This window comes from Podarcis filfolensis, assembly GCF_964270895.1.
Source record: "Podarcis filfolensis genome assembly, chromosome: 8".
Taxonomy (NCBI): Eukaryota; Metazoa; Chordata; class Lepidosauria; order Squamata; family Lacertidae; genus Podarcis; species Podarcis filfolensis.
In genome coordinates, this window is record NC_139611.1 from 51,946,039 (window position 1) to 51,963,293 (window position 17,255).

Below are 17,255 nucleotides of genomic sequence, written 5' to 3' on the forward strand. Positions count from 1 at the left end.
ACTGTGTGGGTCAGGCGCACTGGTGAGACCTGGCCAGCCCTTGTGAAACTTAGGCTGGCCAAGACAGGCAATTGTTTATATAATAGGCAAATGTGGTGCCTCCTGACATTTGTTCTTTCCCATTGTTGCCTATGGCCAGCCATTTGCAGATTCTTCTCTACTGATATGGAGTAGAGAGTGGCTGTTTTCATTATTTTTATATTGTTATTGCAAGCTGCTTTGATTCCTTTTAACAGAAAAACAGGACCTGAATAGAAACTAAACTAGCATCATTACTTCATGCCCAGAAGCAGCAAAGCTCTAAATATCAGATACTGGAGGGCATTTGCCACCTTTGTTGTTTCTTGGAAGGTTATGAAGGTGAACCAGGGATGGGGAACTTCTGTGCCCTTCCTGGGTCCCTACTCAGAGCACCCACCACTCATGAACCCCTGCAGGTCTTTCTGCTCTGATCCATCTGTTTCCAAGAGCAGATTAGTTGGAGGGGCACCATTTCAGCAAAATGGGTTAAGTCCCAGCAGGGTTGTGACTTCCAGGATGTGCCGTCTTGGAGCAGGTGAAGATGCCTGGATGTTGCAGGACTTGAGCCTTACATAAAACAGGTGTTGGGATGAGAAGGCTCAGCCTGGCCTGACTAAAAGCAGCCCCTGCAGACCAACAGCTGCCAGTGTGGTCTCTGTGCCAGAGGAGAGGAGCTGCTTGGCCTCAAGGGCTGGAAGGAGTTAGCCAGGCAGGCACTGAGAACCAGTGGGGAAGCCAAAGTCAACTCCTGAGCCTGAAAATGCTCAGCACCTGGAGACCTCCCAGCCAGCATAAGCTGGAGAAATGTGGCAGTCAAGAGAAGGGCTCTGAATCTCACAAGAGAAAAACTTGGCCTGGGTCTCTGCCAAGGCTACCGCCCTCACCCCCCACCCTGGGGCTCTAGCATGGAGAGGGGGGAGCTGTCAAGTGACTCTGATAAGCTGACACCAGCCTTTACCTTCAGTTTAGTAACCCCAGGTTAACCCAGCTTTCCAATTTATCTGTCCTGCAGTAAAAAATAAAAGAGTTCTGTCTCGTGGCGTCTCAGACTTAAGAGAGTAAATATGGCTGAGGCTTTTGGGAGGCAGATTCAGATATCTTCAGTTGACACGTAGAATTGGCAGGGGAGGATGAGAGAGAGAATGGTAAAGTGTGAGGCCAAATGGCTATGAATTCACAAGCCTCTCGCCTTTCATGGCCTCCTGCCCCCTCTATTTCCATGCTTTCCCTTTCTAGAACAATGTGCGTATTTGTACAGCCAGTAACTGAGAACAGCACTTTGTGGGTCTGATGAAGGGGACTCTTGTCCACAAAAGCTCAGGCCGTGAGGAACCACCTCTCAGGCTTCAAAGGCGCCACTAGGCCTCTTTGCTTCCAAGAGGCTCTGCCACGGCTGCTTTATTCTGTCCCACCTTTAGAAAGGGTCGCCATTTAGTCCAAACTTCCTAATGCCAGCTGCCCTCCAGATGTTTGGGCAGCTGTGCTGGCTGGGAATTGTAACCCAAAACATATGGAAGGCACCATGTTGGAGAAGGGCAGTTTCAGGTGTTCATAGGAGGCAAGGTGTGGAATTGCCGCCTCCATCACTGTCCTTTGTCCTATTCAGAGGCACAAACTCCCCTGTGGCAGCAGCAAGGTTGAAGGTGGAAAACAGCCACAGGGGCACCTCTAAAAGGCAGGATTGAAGTGGGATCCTCCTCCTGCTGCTCACACCCATCCCCACCCAACGTTCCCCTGAGGGAGGAAACACACAGGTGGCTCCAGAGTCCAGCACAGCCATTTTATTGGACTCCACTTGCTGCCTTAGATCCAGTCAGTGCACTTGATACAGAACCCAGCGGGAGCTCAGCAATCAAATCCCCAATTCATTTCTTGCCAGCAAGAAAGAAGGATGATAATAATAATAATAATAATAACAATAATAACATAATAATAATAATACACAGAAAGCTTATTTTCCTGGAAGAGTTTCAGAGAGAAGATGGAGGTTTTGGTGTAGGGCATAAATGGGGAGGCGGATGAGGATTGGCAGCACTTCAAGGGGGGAAGGAGGGAGGAACGCAATGGGGAGGGGGTGTATGTGCTGCACACACGCGCGCACACACACACACACACACACACACACACAGACACACAGAAGTCCCTCCCAGCATGGCCAGGAGCCATCCTCTGTGGTGGCATCCTCTCCTCCTTTGGCCTCCTTCATCCAGCCCACCTGAACTGGCAAAGTCCTTCAGGAGGACAGAAGAAAAAGAAGGGAAGGGAAGTAGGGGCAACATTGCTGGCAAACGGGGGGGGGGGGGGGAGGAACAGGCAGGGAGAAGAGCATGGCTAGTTGACTCCTAAAAAGTGCATTTGCTGCCCAGGGAAATCCCTGGGCTTGCAGGGGAAAGGGATACAGAGCCTTCTCTATGTTACATTAAAATAGACTATTCTTAAAAAATATTTCAATTGCTATAAAAACCTCACCTCTTCAGGCTTGGCAGAGCTGGGATGCTTTGGAAGAGAAATACATGCGGCTCCTCGGGAAGCGGTCCAGGGGGACTGGCCAGAAAGAGGCAGGCAGCTCACAGCCAGATGCAGGGGCTCCTTCCAATGCACAGGCCAGCAGGGACTCAAACCAAGCAGCTAGTCCATAAGGGGCAGGGCGAAAACAACATGGATAGTGCTAAAGGAGAGGGATGCCTTCATAAAGGCAAAGCAAGAGCCCCATCAGCACCCCTTCTGGACCCACACCCAGCAGTTAGGAAAGACCAAGAGGGTCACAACCTCAGTCACCTGGCCCATAGGAGAGGTGGTGACATCAGTAGCCGCTTTTGGCACTGGTGCTCAGGAGTTGTCCTACCCCACATGGGGTGGGTGTGTCTAATTTTGACCCCAGATTGGTGCTTGATCTGCACCTCCTTGCAGCCTGGCTCTGATTCCAGCTGGACTGGGAGGTGATGGGGTAGGAAGAGGCGGCCTTGGCCAGCCAACACTGTTGGACTCCTAGCCCAGGGAGGAGAAGAGGCAGCCAGGGGCCTTCCCAGGGCACCTGAAGAGGAGCTTGAGTCCAGGCCTGGGTCTGCTGCCCCTTTGCAACTACAAAGCTTGCCACGTCAGCTTAAAGCAAAAGCAGCCACTAGCAAACGCAGGCCAGAGTTGGCTTTTTGGTTCCTCCCTGGCAGGAAAGGGGAAGCAGCATCCGGGAGCTCAGCTCAAACAGTCACAATCTGGGATGCCTCGACAGACACAGCCAAGCAGCAGTTAGTGGCCGGGGCTTGGAAGCAGAGCGAAGGTGGCCGGGAGCAACGTGGCTTCCATCTGAGTTGGCCTTAGGGGCAAGAAGCTGACCTGTTTAGGACAAGTAAACCTGCAGGGACCCACGTGGCAAGACTCACATGGGGAGCCTTGCTGGGGTGGTGGGAGAGAAAGGTTGCCCTTTGGCCACTGTAAAGGAGGTTGAAAGAATCTCCACCCACAACGCGTCTGTCAGCTTTAGGACCAGGAACATCCGTTTTGCCTCTACGACAGGCACCCTTGGCCTCTAGCATGGGGACATAGGAGGAAACAGGCCTCCACAGACCCACTGGCCTCTCTCCAGCTGAGCTGCCCCAGAGCTCCCAGCGGAATCGGAACTGCCGATTTGCTGTTGAGAAGCTCTGGGCACACAAACACCCACACCCTGGTCTTGGGTGGAGATTTAGGTTCAGCATGCAGTGAACTAAGGGGGTGGGTGGGGGCTGTGGCCTTTGGACAGCATCAGCTGGGACAAGGGGCGAGAGGGAGAGGAGCAGCCATTTGGTTCACCCGATTCAAGCAGATATACAGAGCGAGAGTCTAAATGCAATTCTCAGGCAGGCAGGCAGGCGGGTGGGCAGGATGGTGGCAGCCATTCACTGGGAGCAGAGGATGATGGGAATGGAGCGACCCGAGGCCCTCTGGCTGGGGGCCTTGCCCTTTCCACCAACGCCGCCATCCCCCTCCTCGGCCCACATCCCTCTCTTTCAGATGCAGACACAGGGCTCAGATGACGTGGCAACAGTTGAACTGTCCCAGAGAGAGGAGGCTCTCCTTGGAGGCGGGCCGCATCCGGAACGCGAGGGCCTTCTCGCAGAGCGGGAACTGCAAGATCCGGTCCTTCAGGTTGGCGTTCTTGCCCTTGGCAGGGTCCAGCTTGATCACGTCTGCCAAGCCCTCACTGCCACTGCCGTTCCGGTGGCCGTCCTGCTTCGGCCTCTGGGCTGGTCCCATCTCAGGGCTTTTTCGGAACTGGCCTTCCGGGTCTGAGGCTGGGCTCATCTCAGCAGCTCTCTGGCCACAGCTGCCCCGAGCCAGAGTCTCATCGTCATTCCGTGGCCCGTGCTCTTTCTTCAAGAGTCTTTCTTCCTCCCCCTCCCCGGCGCCTCCTTTCCCTGGGGGGGTGTTGTTGTTGGCCTCTTCCTCCTTCCCTGGGGGCTGCTCCCTTCTGCCCACTGCCTCCTTCCTCTTCTCCTCACCGCCCATCCAAGAACTGCCTCTTGGGCCTCCTTCTGCTGGCATTTCTGGGCCCACCTCCTGTGGCAGGCAGAGGCTGCTGCCCACCTGAGTGCCCGTGCCTTCCTCCCGTTCGCCTTGTGGGCATGGAGGCCTCTGTGGCGCTGCCAGGGAGAGGCCACCCTCAGGCCCTTGAGGCTCCGGGCCGCCACGGGCCTTGGGGAATCCTGGGCCGAGAGCCTTCCCTGTTTTGTTGTGGGACGCAAGACTCCGGCAGAAGAGCAAGGAAGCCTTGGCACTCTGGAAGTCGCTCATCTGCTCCTGGTTCAGGGAAGACGTCCTCCTGCGGAACAGGCCAGGCTTCCCCTCTTCTTCTTCCTCCTCCTCCTCTTCCTCTTCAGAAATCTGCTGCAGTGCGGGGGTGCTCTTGGCAATTGGGGTCTCGATGAGTGAGGGCCGGATCAGGGCTCTGATGGGCTGCCCGCACCCGTGGAAGCTGGAAGGTGACTCATCCTCCCCCAGCGCAGAGAAGGACAGAAGGGACTTCCCAGAATGCTCTGCAAATGCCTCCAGGGCGCTCTTGGTTGTGGGCAGTGGCTGAGGGCTTTTGCCTGCGGTGGGCAGCGGTTGGCCGGGGTCCCCCACAGCGCTGAAGGAGCTCCTGAGAGAAAGAGGTGAAAGGGAAGATGCTCAGAAAGCTGTGATAATGGTCAAAGCAAACCCCGGCCCCAAGAAGCCCAAGACATGCCTGCTCTGGACGTGCTGCGCCAGGTTGTAGGCCAGGCTGGCTCCAGGACTCTGCTTCTCCTGCTTCTCCCGCAGGATCCTCTCAGCCAGCAGGAAGTAGGTGGCTGTCACGTGGTTGTAGCGGTTGGCCTCCAGGGCTCTGTGCAGAAGGGGACGCAAGGGACAGAAGTCAAGAGGACCCTCGGAGGACCCTGCAAGGGGCATGTAGTGGTGATACAAGGACAAAGGTGGTGGGGAGGGGGAAGCAGCCTCAACTCCAGGAAGGACGAAAGAGGCAAGATGCCAAAAGCCTCTCCTGGCAGAAAACCCCCAGTGCTCAGAGGGCACTCACTGCCAACAGGCTCGTCTCAACCAATGAGATGCTTTTGGTCAAAGAGGACCAGCCTATCCCAGCCTGAGGCCCTCTGAGGTATTGGACTACAACTCCCATCGGCCCCAGCCAGCACAGCGGTGCTAGAAGTGACAAGCACTGGCTGGGTCTGACGGGGAACTGTACTCCAAATAATCTGAAAGGCCTCAAGCTAGCCAAAGCTGACCCAACCCAGGAGCAAAGGCAGGTGGCTCCAGGGCAGAAGTCCTTCACATGAGGAGGAGCCACTACGACCTTCCTTATGACTCTTGAGGAGAGCAGCCCACAGCATCTGGTGAGGGGTTAGGAAGGAGGGCAGGGCTAGCCTGATGAGGCAGCCCCCAAAGCACTTACTTCCGAGTAAGTCCTCTCTCCCTGCTCCCCACCAGCACCACTTTCCTCCCAGCCAACCAGAGCCCTGTCTGATGGAAATTCAGATTCCTCCTCCCACCCCTGGGAGACTCACTCCTGGATGGTCTCTCGGTCCGCAATGTTGCCGCACATCATGGCTTGGATGATGATGCCGTGCTCTTCCTCCGAGACCCGCCTGTGCGACGTCAGAGGCAGGAGGGAGCGGCTGGCAGGGGAGGGGTCCACACCTTGCAGCCACGGGTGGCTCTCAATCTGCTCCAAGGAGGCCCTCTTCTGGGGGTCCCGCTGCAACATCTGGGCGATCAGGCTGTCCAACAGAAGGGGTGGATGAGGCGGGGAGGCAGAGTCACACGGAGGCCCTCAGATATCACATCTTTCCTGCTCCCCTCCTATGAAGCCCCACGCCACCCCAGCCCCCACACAGATAGGCAGCCCATGTGTTCATATGACTGTTGACATTGCTGGTCTCTAAGCGGGAGCAGCCGGGCCCTACATGGCCTGCTGCTGCCTGGAGCTCAGTCAGCCTTAGCACCCCCCTCCTTCCTCACAGAGGGAGCCTGGGGCAAAGGGGGGGAGCATGTGAAAGGGCACTGTGTCCCATCTCAGGCATGCCTGCTGACCTCCCACACCATTCCCCACAGGGAGCAGGTCCACAGGGGGTGAGGACGGAAGGATCCAGAACCCTCATTCTTCCCCAACCTTATGCCCACTAGGGTCTACTCTACAACAACCATGCTGCTTTGGGCAGAGCCTGGAGGGCACAGGGTCAGCAAAGGGGCAGGGCTACAATCTGGGGCAGGTAACCCAAGTGTCTTCTCTCTGTCTGGAGGGAGGAAGGAGGTGCAAGACCCAGTTGCCACACCTGGTGAGGGCAAGTGGGGTGGTGGAGGAACACCCTGCCTGCATGACAGGTGTGGGGGGAGTGAGTTGGGAGGGGGGGTCTGGTCGTACTCTGCACACTCGGAGGAGACATGAGGGGGGGTCTCGTAGCGACAGTCCAGGATCATGGTCAGCGTCTCGCTATCGTTGGCTTCCTGGAAAGGCGGGTGCCCACAGACCAGCATGTACAGGATGACTCCCAGGCTCCAGACATCTGGAGAAAGATAGAAAGCAGGAGAGGAACAGTGATCATTTGCCTGAAATAGAGAAACCCCCACACAAGCACTCCAACAAGTTATTGGCTTTCCACTACAGCAGCACTTTGTAAAACTAAGGCTGCTATGGAAAAGGCAGGTAGCCTCAATGGCACAGAACCACGAGAGGGATCAGAACCTCTCACCAACCTCTACTGGATGTCTACACAGTGTCCTATGGAGAACCTGTGAGTGTCAGACTAGGGCCTGGGAGTTCCAGGCTCAAACCCCCACTCAGCCACGAAGCTCCCTTGGTGACCTTGGGCCAGTCCCTCACTCTCAGCCTAAACTACCTCAGAGGGTTGTTGTGATGACAGAATTCGGAAAAGGAAAAGCAAGTACACCGCCATGAGCTCCTGGAGGGAAGAAGGTGAGGGATAAATGCCGTAAATGCAGGCGAACACTCCCAAAGTTCACCAGCCCACCTCAGTTCCACAGCCCTGAACCAAAACTTTCCAACTTTTCTTTGATTTTCTCACTGAGATCAAGCTCAAGCAACAAGCGGCATTAATTGCAAGCATTTGATGAGCTGCATGGGGCCTTATAGGGCAGGACCAGCACTTTGAACTTGGCCTTGCAGCAGCTTGGCAGGCAGTGCAAATCCCACAAGCAAGGTGTTTTATGCTAGGGGGGTCATTTGCCCCCACAAGCCCCCTGGCTTCCAATGTCTGCACCAGCTGCAGCCTCCAGATCAGTCCCAAGGGTAGTCCTACTTACACCTCATCCTGTATAATGTATACCTTCCAGCTCAGGACTAAGATGAAAAAGGACCGGCACACCATAAGCAAAAAAGCCTGTTATTTGCAAATCCCCCCAAAATGGGGGGAAGGGGTGCTCAAGGACCTGGGCTGGCCTGGATTTGGGAGGGAGGGAGGGAGGTGCAGGGCCAAGAAAGATGAGAGGAGAAAGAAGCAGCAGTGAAATGTGTGGAGGAGGACAGGAAAAGGCTCCTTCCATCGCCCTCTTGGCCTAAGAGCCAGAGCCCACCTTCCTGGCTGGATTCCAACTCCTCCTCACCATCCGGCTGAATGGCTGGGATGCTGGCTGAAGGGAGGAAGAGTCCAACAATGTCTGGAGGGCCACAGATGATGTTGTCTCTTGCCCCCTGCCCCCAACTCAAGATCCACCAAGATGAGCCCTGGGTTTGGGTTCTCTGCAGACGAGAGCAAGTTGGACTCTCCCAGCAGGGCTGGACAAGGCAGGGAAAGAAGGCAGCCTGAAGAGGGGGGCGGGCAAAGCTCTTGGAGGCAGAGGAAAGGAGGGGACAGAGCACAGATGGCCCAAGAGATAAGCAGTGCGGTGGGGGCCTCAAATCCTTTGGAGCATAATCGGCTCAGGCAAGCTCTTGGCAAGAGCTGTTTCTTCCGCCTCCTGCTAGGCGCTTCTGCCCAAGTGGGTCAAAGGACCCCAAGGCCACCCAGGGGACCTTTCCAATTTTAAACTTGCATGCCCACCCGATATGCCTAAAGCTGCTCCCCATCCCACCCAGAAAGCCTGCAACTGCAGCAACCCTCTCCGTTGTTCTGGCTTTTAGGGGGCACTGCTATGCATTTAAATGACTCGGGGCACAGTTCATAACATGCATAACATTTGCATCAAACTTCCAAATGCTACTTTATCAACACCTCCAGGAAACTATGATATGTGCCTGGGTCTCCCTAGCTCTGCACCCAGGTTTAAAAACTAGGGAGGGGGTGGTGGAAGGAACAGGAAATGTCAGGACCTGCTGTAAGAGAACTGAAACTCAGCCCCCCTCACAACACCCTTGACAGCACACTGCCATTAGGTGGATCCCACAGAAAGTGGGGGCGATGGTCTACTGACAGTTGCAGGCAGGTCCAAGATCTGCGATGGATGTGCGCAGAGGTAGGAGTGTTGTTGGGACACTCCCTGGTTTCAACAGAACAGGTTGCAGCAGTAGCACTGCCATGCTTTTAAAAGAGTCTTCTTACCTCCCTTTCCCAAATCAACAAGGAGACAGTAATGGGCAACAGTCTCTCTCTCTCTCTCTCTCTCTCTCTCTCTCTCTCTCTCTCTCTCTCGTGTGTGCGTGTGTGGCCAATGCCTGCTGAAATCTCAGGGTGGGGAGGTGGCTGTAATATTAAAAAACCCCACCCTCACTGTACAGCCTTCGGCTGTGGGGTGAGCCATCTCTCCTCCTACCAGCAGCATCTGAAGGGCACATGAAGGTCCTTGGAAAGCAAAGGCTTCTCCTCCTCAGGTTTTTATTATTGTATGGGGTTTTTGGTTTTTTTTAATGGTGAATGAATATTCACACAACTATCTGTGCATTCATTGCAACTATCATCATCATTCATTATTATCACCAACAAAACTGCTCCAGACATGGGGTCCCACTGGTGTCATCACAGGTGCTCATTGCCAGCACTGGGACTTGCTTTCTTTTGCAGAGCTGGGCCCTGGGGAGGAAAGGGCCCCTGCACTCAGCAAAGCCAGAGGTCCCCCTTCAAAGCAGATGCCTGAGAGGCTGCACATGGACACACCCACTTACCCAGACTTCAGAGCCCTACAGCATAGCTATGATCTTTCCCATTCAGACCAGTGTGAAGGCTGGCTATCTGGCTAATTATTCCAGAGCAGAATGTTGGCACATGCAAGGGAGATGCGGGCAGGGAGAGGGCTGCCCCTGGTACCCCATGGTGCCCCAGAAGTAGTTCAGGACTAGGGAAGCTCCTCCTTGCAGTGAGGAAGGCAGCAGTGCCTGAGGCAGAAGGGTGCTCTGGAATGCTGATGCAAGACTAAAACCGAATGCTTAACAAAGAACGCGGCCTGCAAAAGCTGCCCCCGGGTGAGAGATAGCAAAATATTGTATGTGGCATGTTCCTCATGCTGCTTAGGGCATATCCACACTTCCTCCTTTTCCTGTGGTTTCCACACAGAAAAACCACTCTTTAGTGCTCAGTTGGAGCAAACAGCAACTCAGGTTTGCTCCAGATTGACATTTGCACTGATGCAGACTTATAGAATGGAAAGGAGTGGGACAAGGGGAAAACAGCTTGGACCCATGCTTTCTAAGCATGGGAGAAGCAGAAGTGTGGACGAGCCCATAAAGAGAGGGGCTTTGGGTGTGAGGGGCATGCGACTCCAGTGGCCTCCCCATCTCTACCACATCCTGTTCTTAACTGGCTAGGCTGCTTACAGCAAGTGGGTTCTCGCAGTTATTCTCAACTCCCCGTCAGCGTGTGCTGACATTTGCAGTTGCCACATGGTGGGAATGAGGTGGACCTTGGACAGCCGACGGGGTGTGTGCATCCACCACTTGTTACTGCAAGCAAGACTTGTTTGCCTACAAACTAATGACCCCATCAGTCAACCCAACTCCAGCCCATTCCCCCCACCCTCCAGCAACGGACTGGGGCCCCAGGACCAGCTGCAAGTCCTGTGTCCAGCTCCTGTGTGTGGCATGGGAGGGTGCCAGAGGCAGCAGAGTGTCTTGGGCCACCAACTCTATGGTTCTTGATGTCCTCTTTCAAACCTAAACCAAGTGTAGCTCAATGGCTCAGTTGCCCCATTTGAGGAGACGAGCACAGCAGGAACCCACCATGGAGTCCTTCTCAAGCCTTTTAGGGATCCCACCGGCCTCAAGCTGCTGGATGAACTCTCTTGCAGACTAGGAAGCTGTCACCTTTCACAGTTTAGGGTCTGCCTAGGCAGAGGGCTCCCTTTGCACACTGCAGGATGGGGATGTGCACTGCTCAACAAGCATGTAGAAATGTTAGGGTGAGGACAGGGAAATAAGCTTCCCAAAGCTGCAGAAACCTTTCTAATTTTCCAGCCCATTCTCAATGCTTCTGGCCTCCTGGTCAGTGGACTTTTGGACCAGTTTGGCAAGCTGCAGAAATGGCTGGCTCTCATACGCACACAGCTCGTTATTCCCAGAGCCTGAAAGAGCCATCCCAGGCTGTCTGAAGTAGTGGCCATTCTCCTCCTCATGGCTCCGGGACCATTGAAAAAAACAAAACACTCTGCTGGGCAGGCAGGAAATCCCACCCATTTCCCTCTGACCTCACCTCTTCCTTCCCAGAGCACCATTTCTCACTTCCCAGGTCAAGCAGCTGCCTTGAAAAGAGATGGGGGGCAGGAAGGATGGAGCAAAGGAAGCAGGCGAGGGTGCTCAGGCCCTCTGGCAACACTGTCTATGAAAAGCTGCAAAATGCCAACAATCCAGCCCTGTTCAAGGAGTGGGAGAGGCAGTCAGAACAGCAGTCTCTCTCACCCCCTCTCTTTCTAGAAGCAGCTAATCCAACCCCCCCTCCCCTCCACAATTTACTGAACAGCACTGCAGGAATGGTAAGAGAAAACCAAGCAAATGCCACAGGTGACTCACAGGGCTCCCTACAAACTCTCTCTCTCTCTCTCTCTCTCTCTCTCTCTCTCTCTCTCTCTCTCTCTCTGTTCTGCTCCAGGCTACCAGGGTGCCCTGCATGCCAAGGAGCAGCATGGCATGAAAAGGGCAGCGGCTAATGGGGCAAGGCCACCAGCAGACCAAGGGTCAGCTGAGCAACAGGGTGTGAGGCCCAACAGGCCTGAGTGCCCTGTGCTGTGCAGCCCATGCTCCAGGTCACAGGAGGGTGCTGCTGTGGGGATGCCAGCCGGGAGAAGCCACAGTCTGGAGGCAGGCTCTGCACCTGTCAACAAGCTCTGCTCTTTCCTGCTAGCAGCCACAACCAAAAGTTCTAAGCAGGCAAGCAAAGAGACATATACGCACACACACAAACCTCCCTCGCACACACCACATCCTGCCTTGCCCAGGCCTCTTCTCTAGCTCAGGCAGTCTTTGGAGGTGGGGAGGGGGACTGGCCAGGCACACAACTCACACTAGACATTTATTCCTGGCTGGGCCCTCACTCGCCTCCTCTCTTGCAATCCTACGGAAGCAGTCACCAAGAATGGCCAGATATTGGGGAACCCGAGTCAAGATACCTGTTGCCAACATGAGACTCAAGCCAAGTTGGAGGGCTCAGAAAAGAACAGGGTGGGTGAGCGATTACTTCCTCCAGCAGCCCCCCCCCACCATGCCTGCCCCCACCCTTTAAGGGAAAAGGCCACAACACCCAACCATCCTGGGCCTACATTGTAGACTGTCATAATTTTATTTCCTTTGGCTCTGGGGGTTGTTTGTTCATTAACATTGGAGATTTTTGAGAATCAGGAAATGACCTGAATTTTTGCAAGACTGATCATTATTCAGTATTCATAGATTCGTTCTGGATGGTATTGTATCATGCACCATAGTGAAAATCCTTTTTTTTTAAATGGGGAAGAGGGTTCTGTTTGTTCTGTTTTGAAATAATCCATACCTTCTCCTCTAAATGTATTTACAGAGATTGAATTAACCACCAAAATGGTGACAACATGGCAGAAAGTTCTATCCTCCTAACCTTTATCTGTTGCCCATATTTTGAAGAAGAGGCTGACTGCCCTTTTCAAAATCTGGGGAGGGCAGCACAAGTTCTCCTATTACAACTTGCAGATATACTACAAATGTTGCTGCGTTGTTGTTCCACTGTGGAGTCCGTGTGGGCAATGCCACATTTAGAGAATACAGTATATTTATGTCCTACACAAACACAACTACTGACATTGAATTAAACTCCACCCTAATATGTCAAAGGCTCATGATAATCCAAGGCTGAAATATGAGCCCTGCTGGATCACACCAAAGGGCCATTTCATGAGCTTGGCCTCTTGCTTTCTCTGTCAAATCCACAAGGAGGACATGAAGGCCTCCCTCTGTTGTGGCATAGCTCCAGCCTCTGGTATCAGGTGTTTTGGACTACAACTCCCATCAACCCCAGCCAGCATGGCCAATGACCAGGGATGATGGATCCTTTAGCCCAAAACATACCAGAGGGCAGGTTGGCAAGCCAGAGAAGGCTGGATAGCTCAGTTGGTCAGAGCATGGTGCTGGTAACACCAAGGCTGCAGGTTCAATTTCCGTATGGAAGAGCTGCATATTCCTGCACTGCAGGGGGTTGGACTACATAATCCTCAGAGTCCCTTCCAACTCTACAATTCTTCTAGGCCTTTTATGATGTTATCTGGTCTCCCCGAAGGACCAAGGCTTTTGTGTGGCAAGCCCTGTCCTGTGAAACTCCACACCTGGGGAAGCGTGGCAGAAACAGAGCTGTTCCACCAGGCCTTTGGTCAGGGCGCAGCCTGACCCCCTCCTCTGGCAATCTGCACAGAATTTTGCTTAATGGTTGCCATCAATTTGATTTTAATTTGATTTTAATTAATTTTATAATGAATGTTTTTAGAATGTTAGATTATTTTGATTGTTGTTAGCCGCCCTGAGCCCAGCTTCGGCTGGGGAGGGCGGGATATAAATAAAATTTATTATTATTATTATTATTTCTCTCCGACGTCTTTTGATAACTGCATAGCTGGGGCAGGCCTTCAGAATACGCGGTTTTCTTTTAACCAACCAGCATTCACCAATGCTTTTAATTATGTTTTATACATATTTATAGACTGTTTTGTGTATTTTACATGCCGTAAGCCGCCTTGCTATTTTTTTCGAAAGAGCAGATTATCCAGTTTCAAATAAAATAATAAATAAGGTGCAGTAGGTCTCAGGATGTCCCTGTCCACCTCTTGCCATATCTTCCCCCTTTGAAAGGACATCAGAGCCCCCACCCCCAGCTCTTACCGACAGCAGGCGCATCGTACTCGTCCCCCAGCAGGATCTCTGGGGCAGAGTAGGCCAAGGAGCCGCAGCTGGTGGTTAGCATCGTGCCTGGCTGGAAGCAGTTGCTGAAGCCAAAGTCCGTGAGCTTCACCACACCCTGCTCTTGGAAGAAGACCACGTTCTCGGGCTTGAGGTCCCGGTGGACCACGTGGAGGCGGTGGCAGTAGGAGATGGCGTGGACAATCTGGGCGAAGTAGTGCTTGGCCTTCTCCTCCCCCAGGCCTCCCTCATGCTGCATGATGTGGTCGAACATATCCCCGCCGTCGCCCAGCTCCAGGATGAGGTAGAGCTTGGCGTGGGTGTCGATGACCTCATACAGGCGGACCACATTGGGGTGCTGCACCAGCTTCATGCAGCGGACCTCCTGCAGGAGGTGAGCGGCCGCCCCGCCATCCAGCTTGCTTTTGTCGATCACCTTGACGGCCACCCGCTCCCCCGTGAAGACATGCCGGGCCAGCTTCACCACCGCAAAGTGGCCCTTGCCCAAAGTGCGCTCCAGGTCATAGAGGCCAGCAATCTTCCCTTCCGAGAATGCCCGGGCGCCAGCAGCCATGTCCACAACAGCCTCCGCCTCACAGGGGTCTCGGCATGGAGGTGGGGGCTGCAAAGAGAAGACGCAGAGTGAATGGAGGGAGGGGTAGCTTTCTCTATGGCCCTCTTCAAGCACCTGACATGGGAGGGAAAGGCTTTTAGGAATTTTGGGGCTGCAAGCGTATCCTAAAGGAGCCCTGGCCCAGAGGACTCGTGCAAGCAAGCCAAGCCTTACAGGTTCCTTATGAATCTGCACATTTCTACTCGAATTGGCATTGGCACCTTTCAGCTGAAAAGCCTAGTGGCAGCGAGAGGGACAGCAAAAGCCAAGCCCTGGCCTTCATCTGAGGGGCTGATACAGCTTCCTCAGACTGTTTCGGTGATTCCACTGCCCCACCTTGATACATTCTGGAACCAATCCTTTTTTTGATGACTGCCCTGCCACACAGAAAGGCCAATGCTCACCAAAGTTAAAAAAGGAATACGTATTTCAGTGAGAAAATGAACCGATTTTAAGATGTTTCCCATGGATACTTTACATACATTTCCTAAACAATGAGGCTAATCCAGCTGCTAACCCATATTAAGGGGGCTGCCAGATGGTCAGTATTTTGCAGGAGGCACCCAAGCACAAACCAGAAAGCTAAGTTTGTGCAAGGAATGAGAATTCAAGAGCTCTGTCGCCTGAGCACAACAAACGCTTTAAGAAAGGATCTTGACTTTCTGTGGTTTGGAAAGTGATGGGGGGAGGGGGAATGCACTAGAAAGCTGGGGGAGGACTAATGATCAGTGGGAAGTTGTTTTTAAACTCTTCAAGCAAACCAGGGTAAGGGGATGATGCAGTGGCGTAGCGTGGGGGGTGCAGGGGGGCCGGCCGCACCGGGCGCAACATCTGGGGGTTAGGGCAAATCCACGGGTTAGGGGGCGCAAATTACTTGCCTTGCCCCGGGTGCTGACAACCCACGCTACGCCACTGGGATGATGAACTGACTGGAGACAAACCCACTGTATAAAATTTGTGCAGGAAATCACAAAGAAAGCCTACTAAATGGGTCACCAAAAAGGGCCCCAATTGACAGCTAAAGGGTGTTCCTCACTGTCTCAACCAGGCCTTGCAACACCTGGTTGATCTCATTTAGTGTTCCTGGCTCCCCCCCACCACCACTAAAGCAATAGCCTTATTAAAAATATATAAAAATAAAATATTTATATACCACTGTATCATAAGAAAAATCAAAGCAGTTTACAATAATATCGCTACAGAACAGAAACAAAATTTAGAATCGAAGACCAAGTATTTATTATGGAAAGAGGTGCTCTTAAAATGCAACCTGGCATCATAGGAAACTTTTCAGCAGGCATTTAAAAGCTGAAGCCAAAGGGGCACCAGCGGAATCTCTCCTGGCAGAGCCTGGCACTCCAGGCTGTATTTCACTTGCTGTCAGATAAGCCTCACCAATTCAGGAGACGCCAACAACACGCCTGCAAATGATGCCAGGGAGCTGGGATCAGAGGGCTCAGGGCGTCCCTGGAGTACCCTGGCCCTACGTTGTGCAGGGCTTCAAAAGTTAACACAAGGGCCTGAACCCAGCTGGGCAGGAACTGAGCAGCCATCACAGGGTCCTTCTTGCAACCAGCAGCCATGACAGGATGGGAGAGAGAGCAAAGCCTGGGGAGTCGTTCGGGGATTTGCACCCGATTGGGGTTTCTCTTCTCCTTTTTCCAGGCTGGCTTCCCTTGGCCTTGGCGCAGCCACCCCGTCTCTAAAGAAGATAGAAATTAAATCCACCACCCACCCACCCCCGCCCGCAAGGAGGCCTAAGAGCAGCTGGCTTTTAATCAGGCGGGGACGGACCCATTCCAAGCTCGGAAAGGGGGGTCCCGGCGCTACTGTGCGTCCCTGGCCAAGGTCTAACCCGCCGGCGACACCAGGCTCCTGCATCCTAACCAAGTGATTTTGGCAAGGGGCTGTTTGAAAAAGAAGATTGCGGGGGGGGCAGACACTAGTCTTTCTATTGCAAGTGGATTTTTATTTTTATCTCTCCTGATTGGGGGAGGGAGAGAGGGGGTTGATCGGCTTGCGGAAGGTCCGCAGCATATCCAGGTCGCCTATCCATATGCCCAGCACCCGGAGCCAGGGGGACCCCGATGGCCCGGCTCGCCTCCGGGCGCCCTAAATCTGCCTGTGCCTGCTGCAGGACGATCATGCGGCGGGAGAAAAGCCGTGCGGGCGGGGGAAGCTCTGGTGGGGGCCGCCCCAGGACTTGCTGTGCAGGGCCGTGGCGGGGATGGCGAGGAGGGGCGCCTGCCCAGCGACAAGGAGCGGGCCCCAGCTGCCAGGATGGGCCGTGCGCAGAGTGCCCCTGAGCGCGTGCAGAGTGCCCCTTTTCCCGAGGCGCCGCCCGGGGCTGAGTCGCTCTCGGAGCCCCAGTTTAGAAGTCCCCGCCGCCTCGGGGTAGTCGGTGCAAGGCGAGGGGCAGACGGAGCCCGGCAAACAGAGGGGGCGCTGCTGCCACCCTTGCAGCTTCGGCCTGTTCCTGCTCCTGGTCGTGCTGAGGATCGGGGGGGGGCATCGGGGGGATCCGCAAGGGGCCGAAGCGATGGACGTGGGGGGAGGGGGGTCTACCCGGAGAGGCTTTGCTCCACAGGCCCTCGAAGCCACTCACCGGGCGGGCGACGCGGCTCTTCTTCCTCCTGCTGCTGCTACTGCAGCTGGTGCTCCTCGGGGCGGGCGGGAGTTCCGCGGGCCGCGGGTGACGTCAAGGAGCTCCGCGGCGGCTTCTTAAAGGGGCTCGAGACGCGAGGGGAGCCGAGCCAGAGCAGCCGCGGAGCAAGAGAGCGGAAGGAAGAGGGAGGAGAGCAACAGCGGCCGCAGCGCCCCCGCTCCCGCGCGCGCATCTCTTCCTCGGGCTCCGCTCAGCTCGCCTGCCAGCTT

The 17,255-nt window shown here is 54.3% G+C and overlaps 1 protein-coding gene across 1 annotated transcript; it reads right to left on the bottom strand.

Moving 5' to 3' along the window:
- Positions 1-1,780: 1,780 nt before the first annotated feature.
- On the bottom strand, positions 1,781-17,255 carry LOC310767674 (serine/threonine-protein kinase SIK1-like). The gene is made up of 6 exons (XM_083624889.1): positions 16,987-17,255; positions 13,751-14,390; positions 6,896-7,037; positions 6,039-6,251; positions 5,225-5,362; positions 1,781-5,137 (listed from the first exon to the last, which is right to left on the bottom strand). Exons 2-6 carry the CDS (start codon positions 14,340-14,342, stop codon positions 4,027-4,029), a joined length of 2,196 nt encoding a protein of 731 aa, XP_083481015.1. The 5' UTR covers positions 14,343-14,390; positions 16,987-17,255; the 3' UTR covers positions 1,781-4,026.

Coding starts and splice junctions, on each gene's coding strand:
- LOC310767674 (XM_083624889.1), bottom strand. CDS start 14,342: ATGGCTGCTGGCGCCCGGGCATTCTCGGAAGGGAAGATTGCTGGCCTC. Junction 6,252..6,895: donor GTCTCCTCCGAGTGTGCAGA/GTACGACCAGAC, acceptor TCTGTTGGACAG/CCTGATCGCCCAGATGTTGC. Junction 5,138..5,224: donor GCGCAGCACGTCCAGAGCAG/GCATGTCTTGGG, acceptor TCTTTCTCTCAG/GAGCTCCTTCAGCGCTGTGG.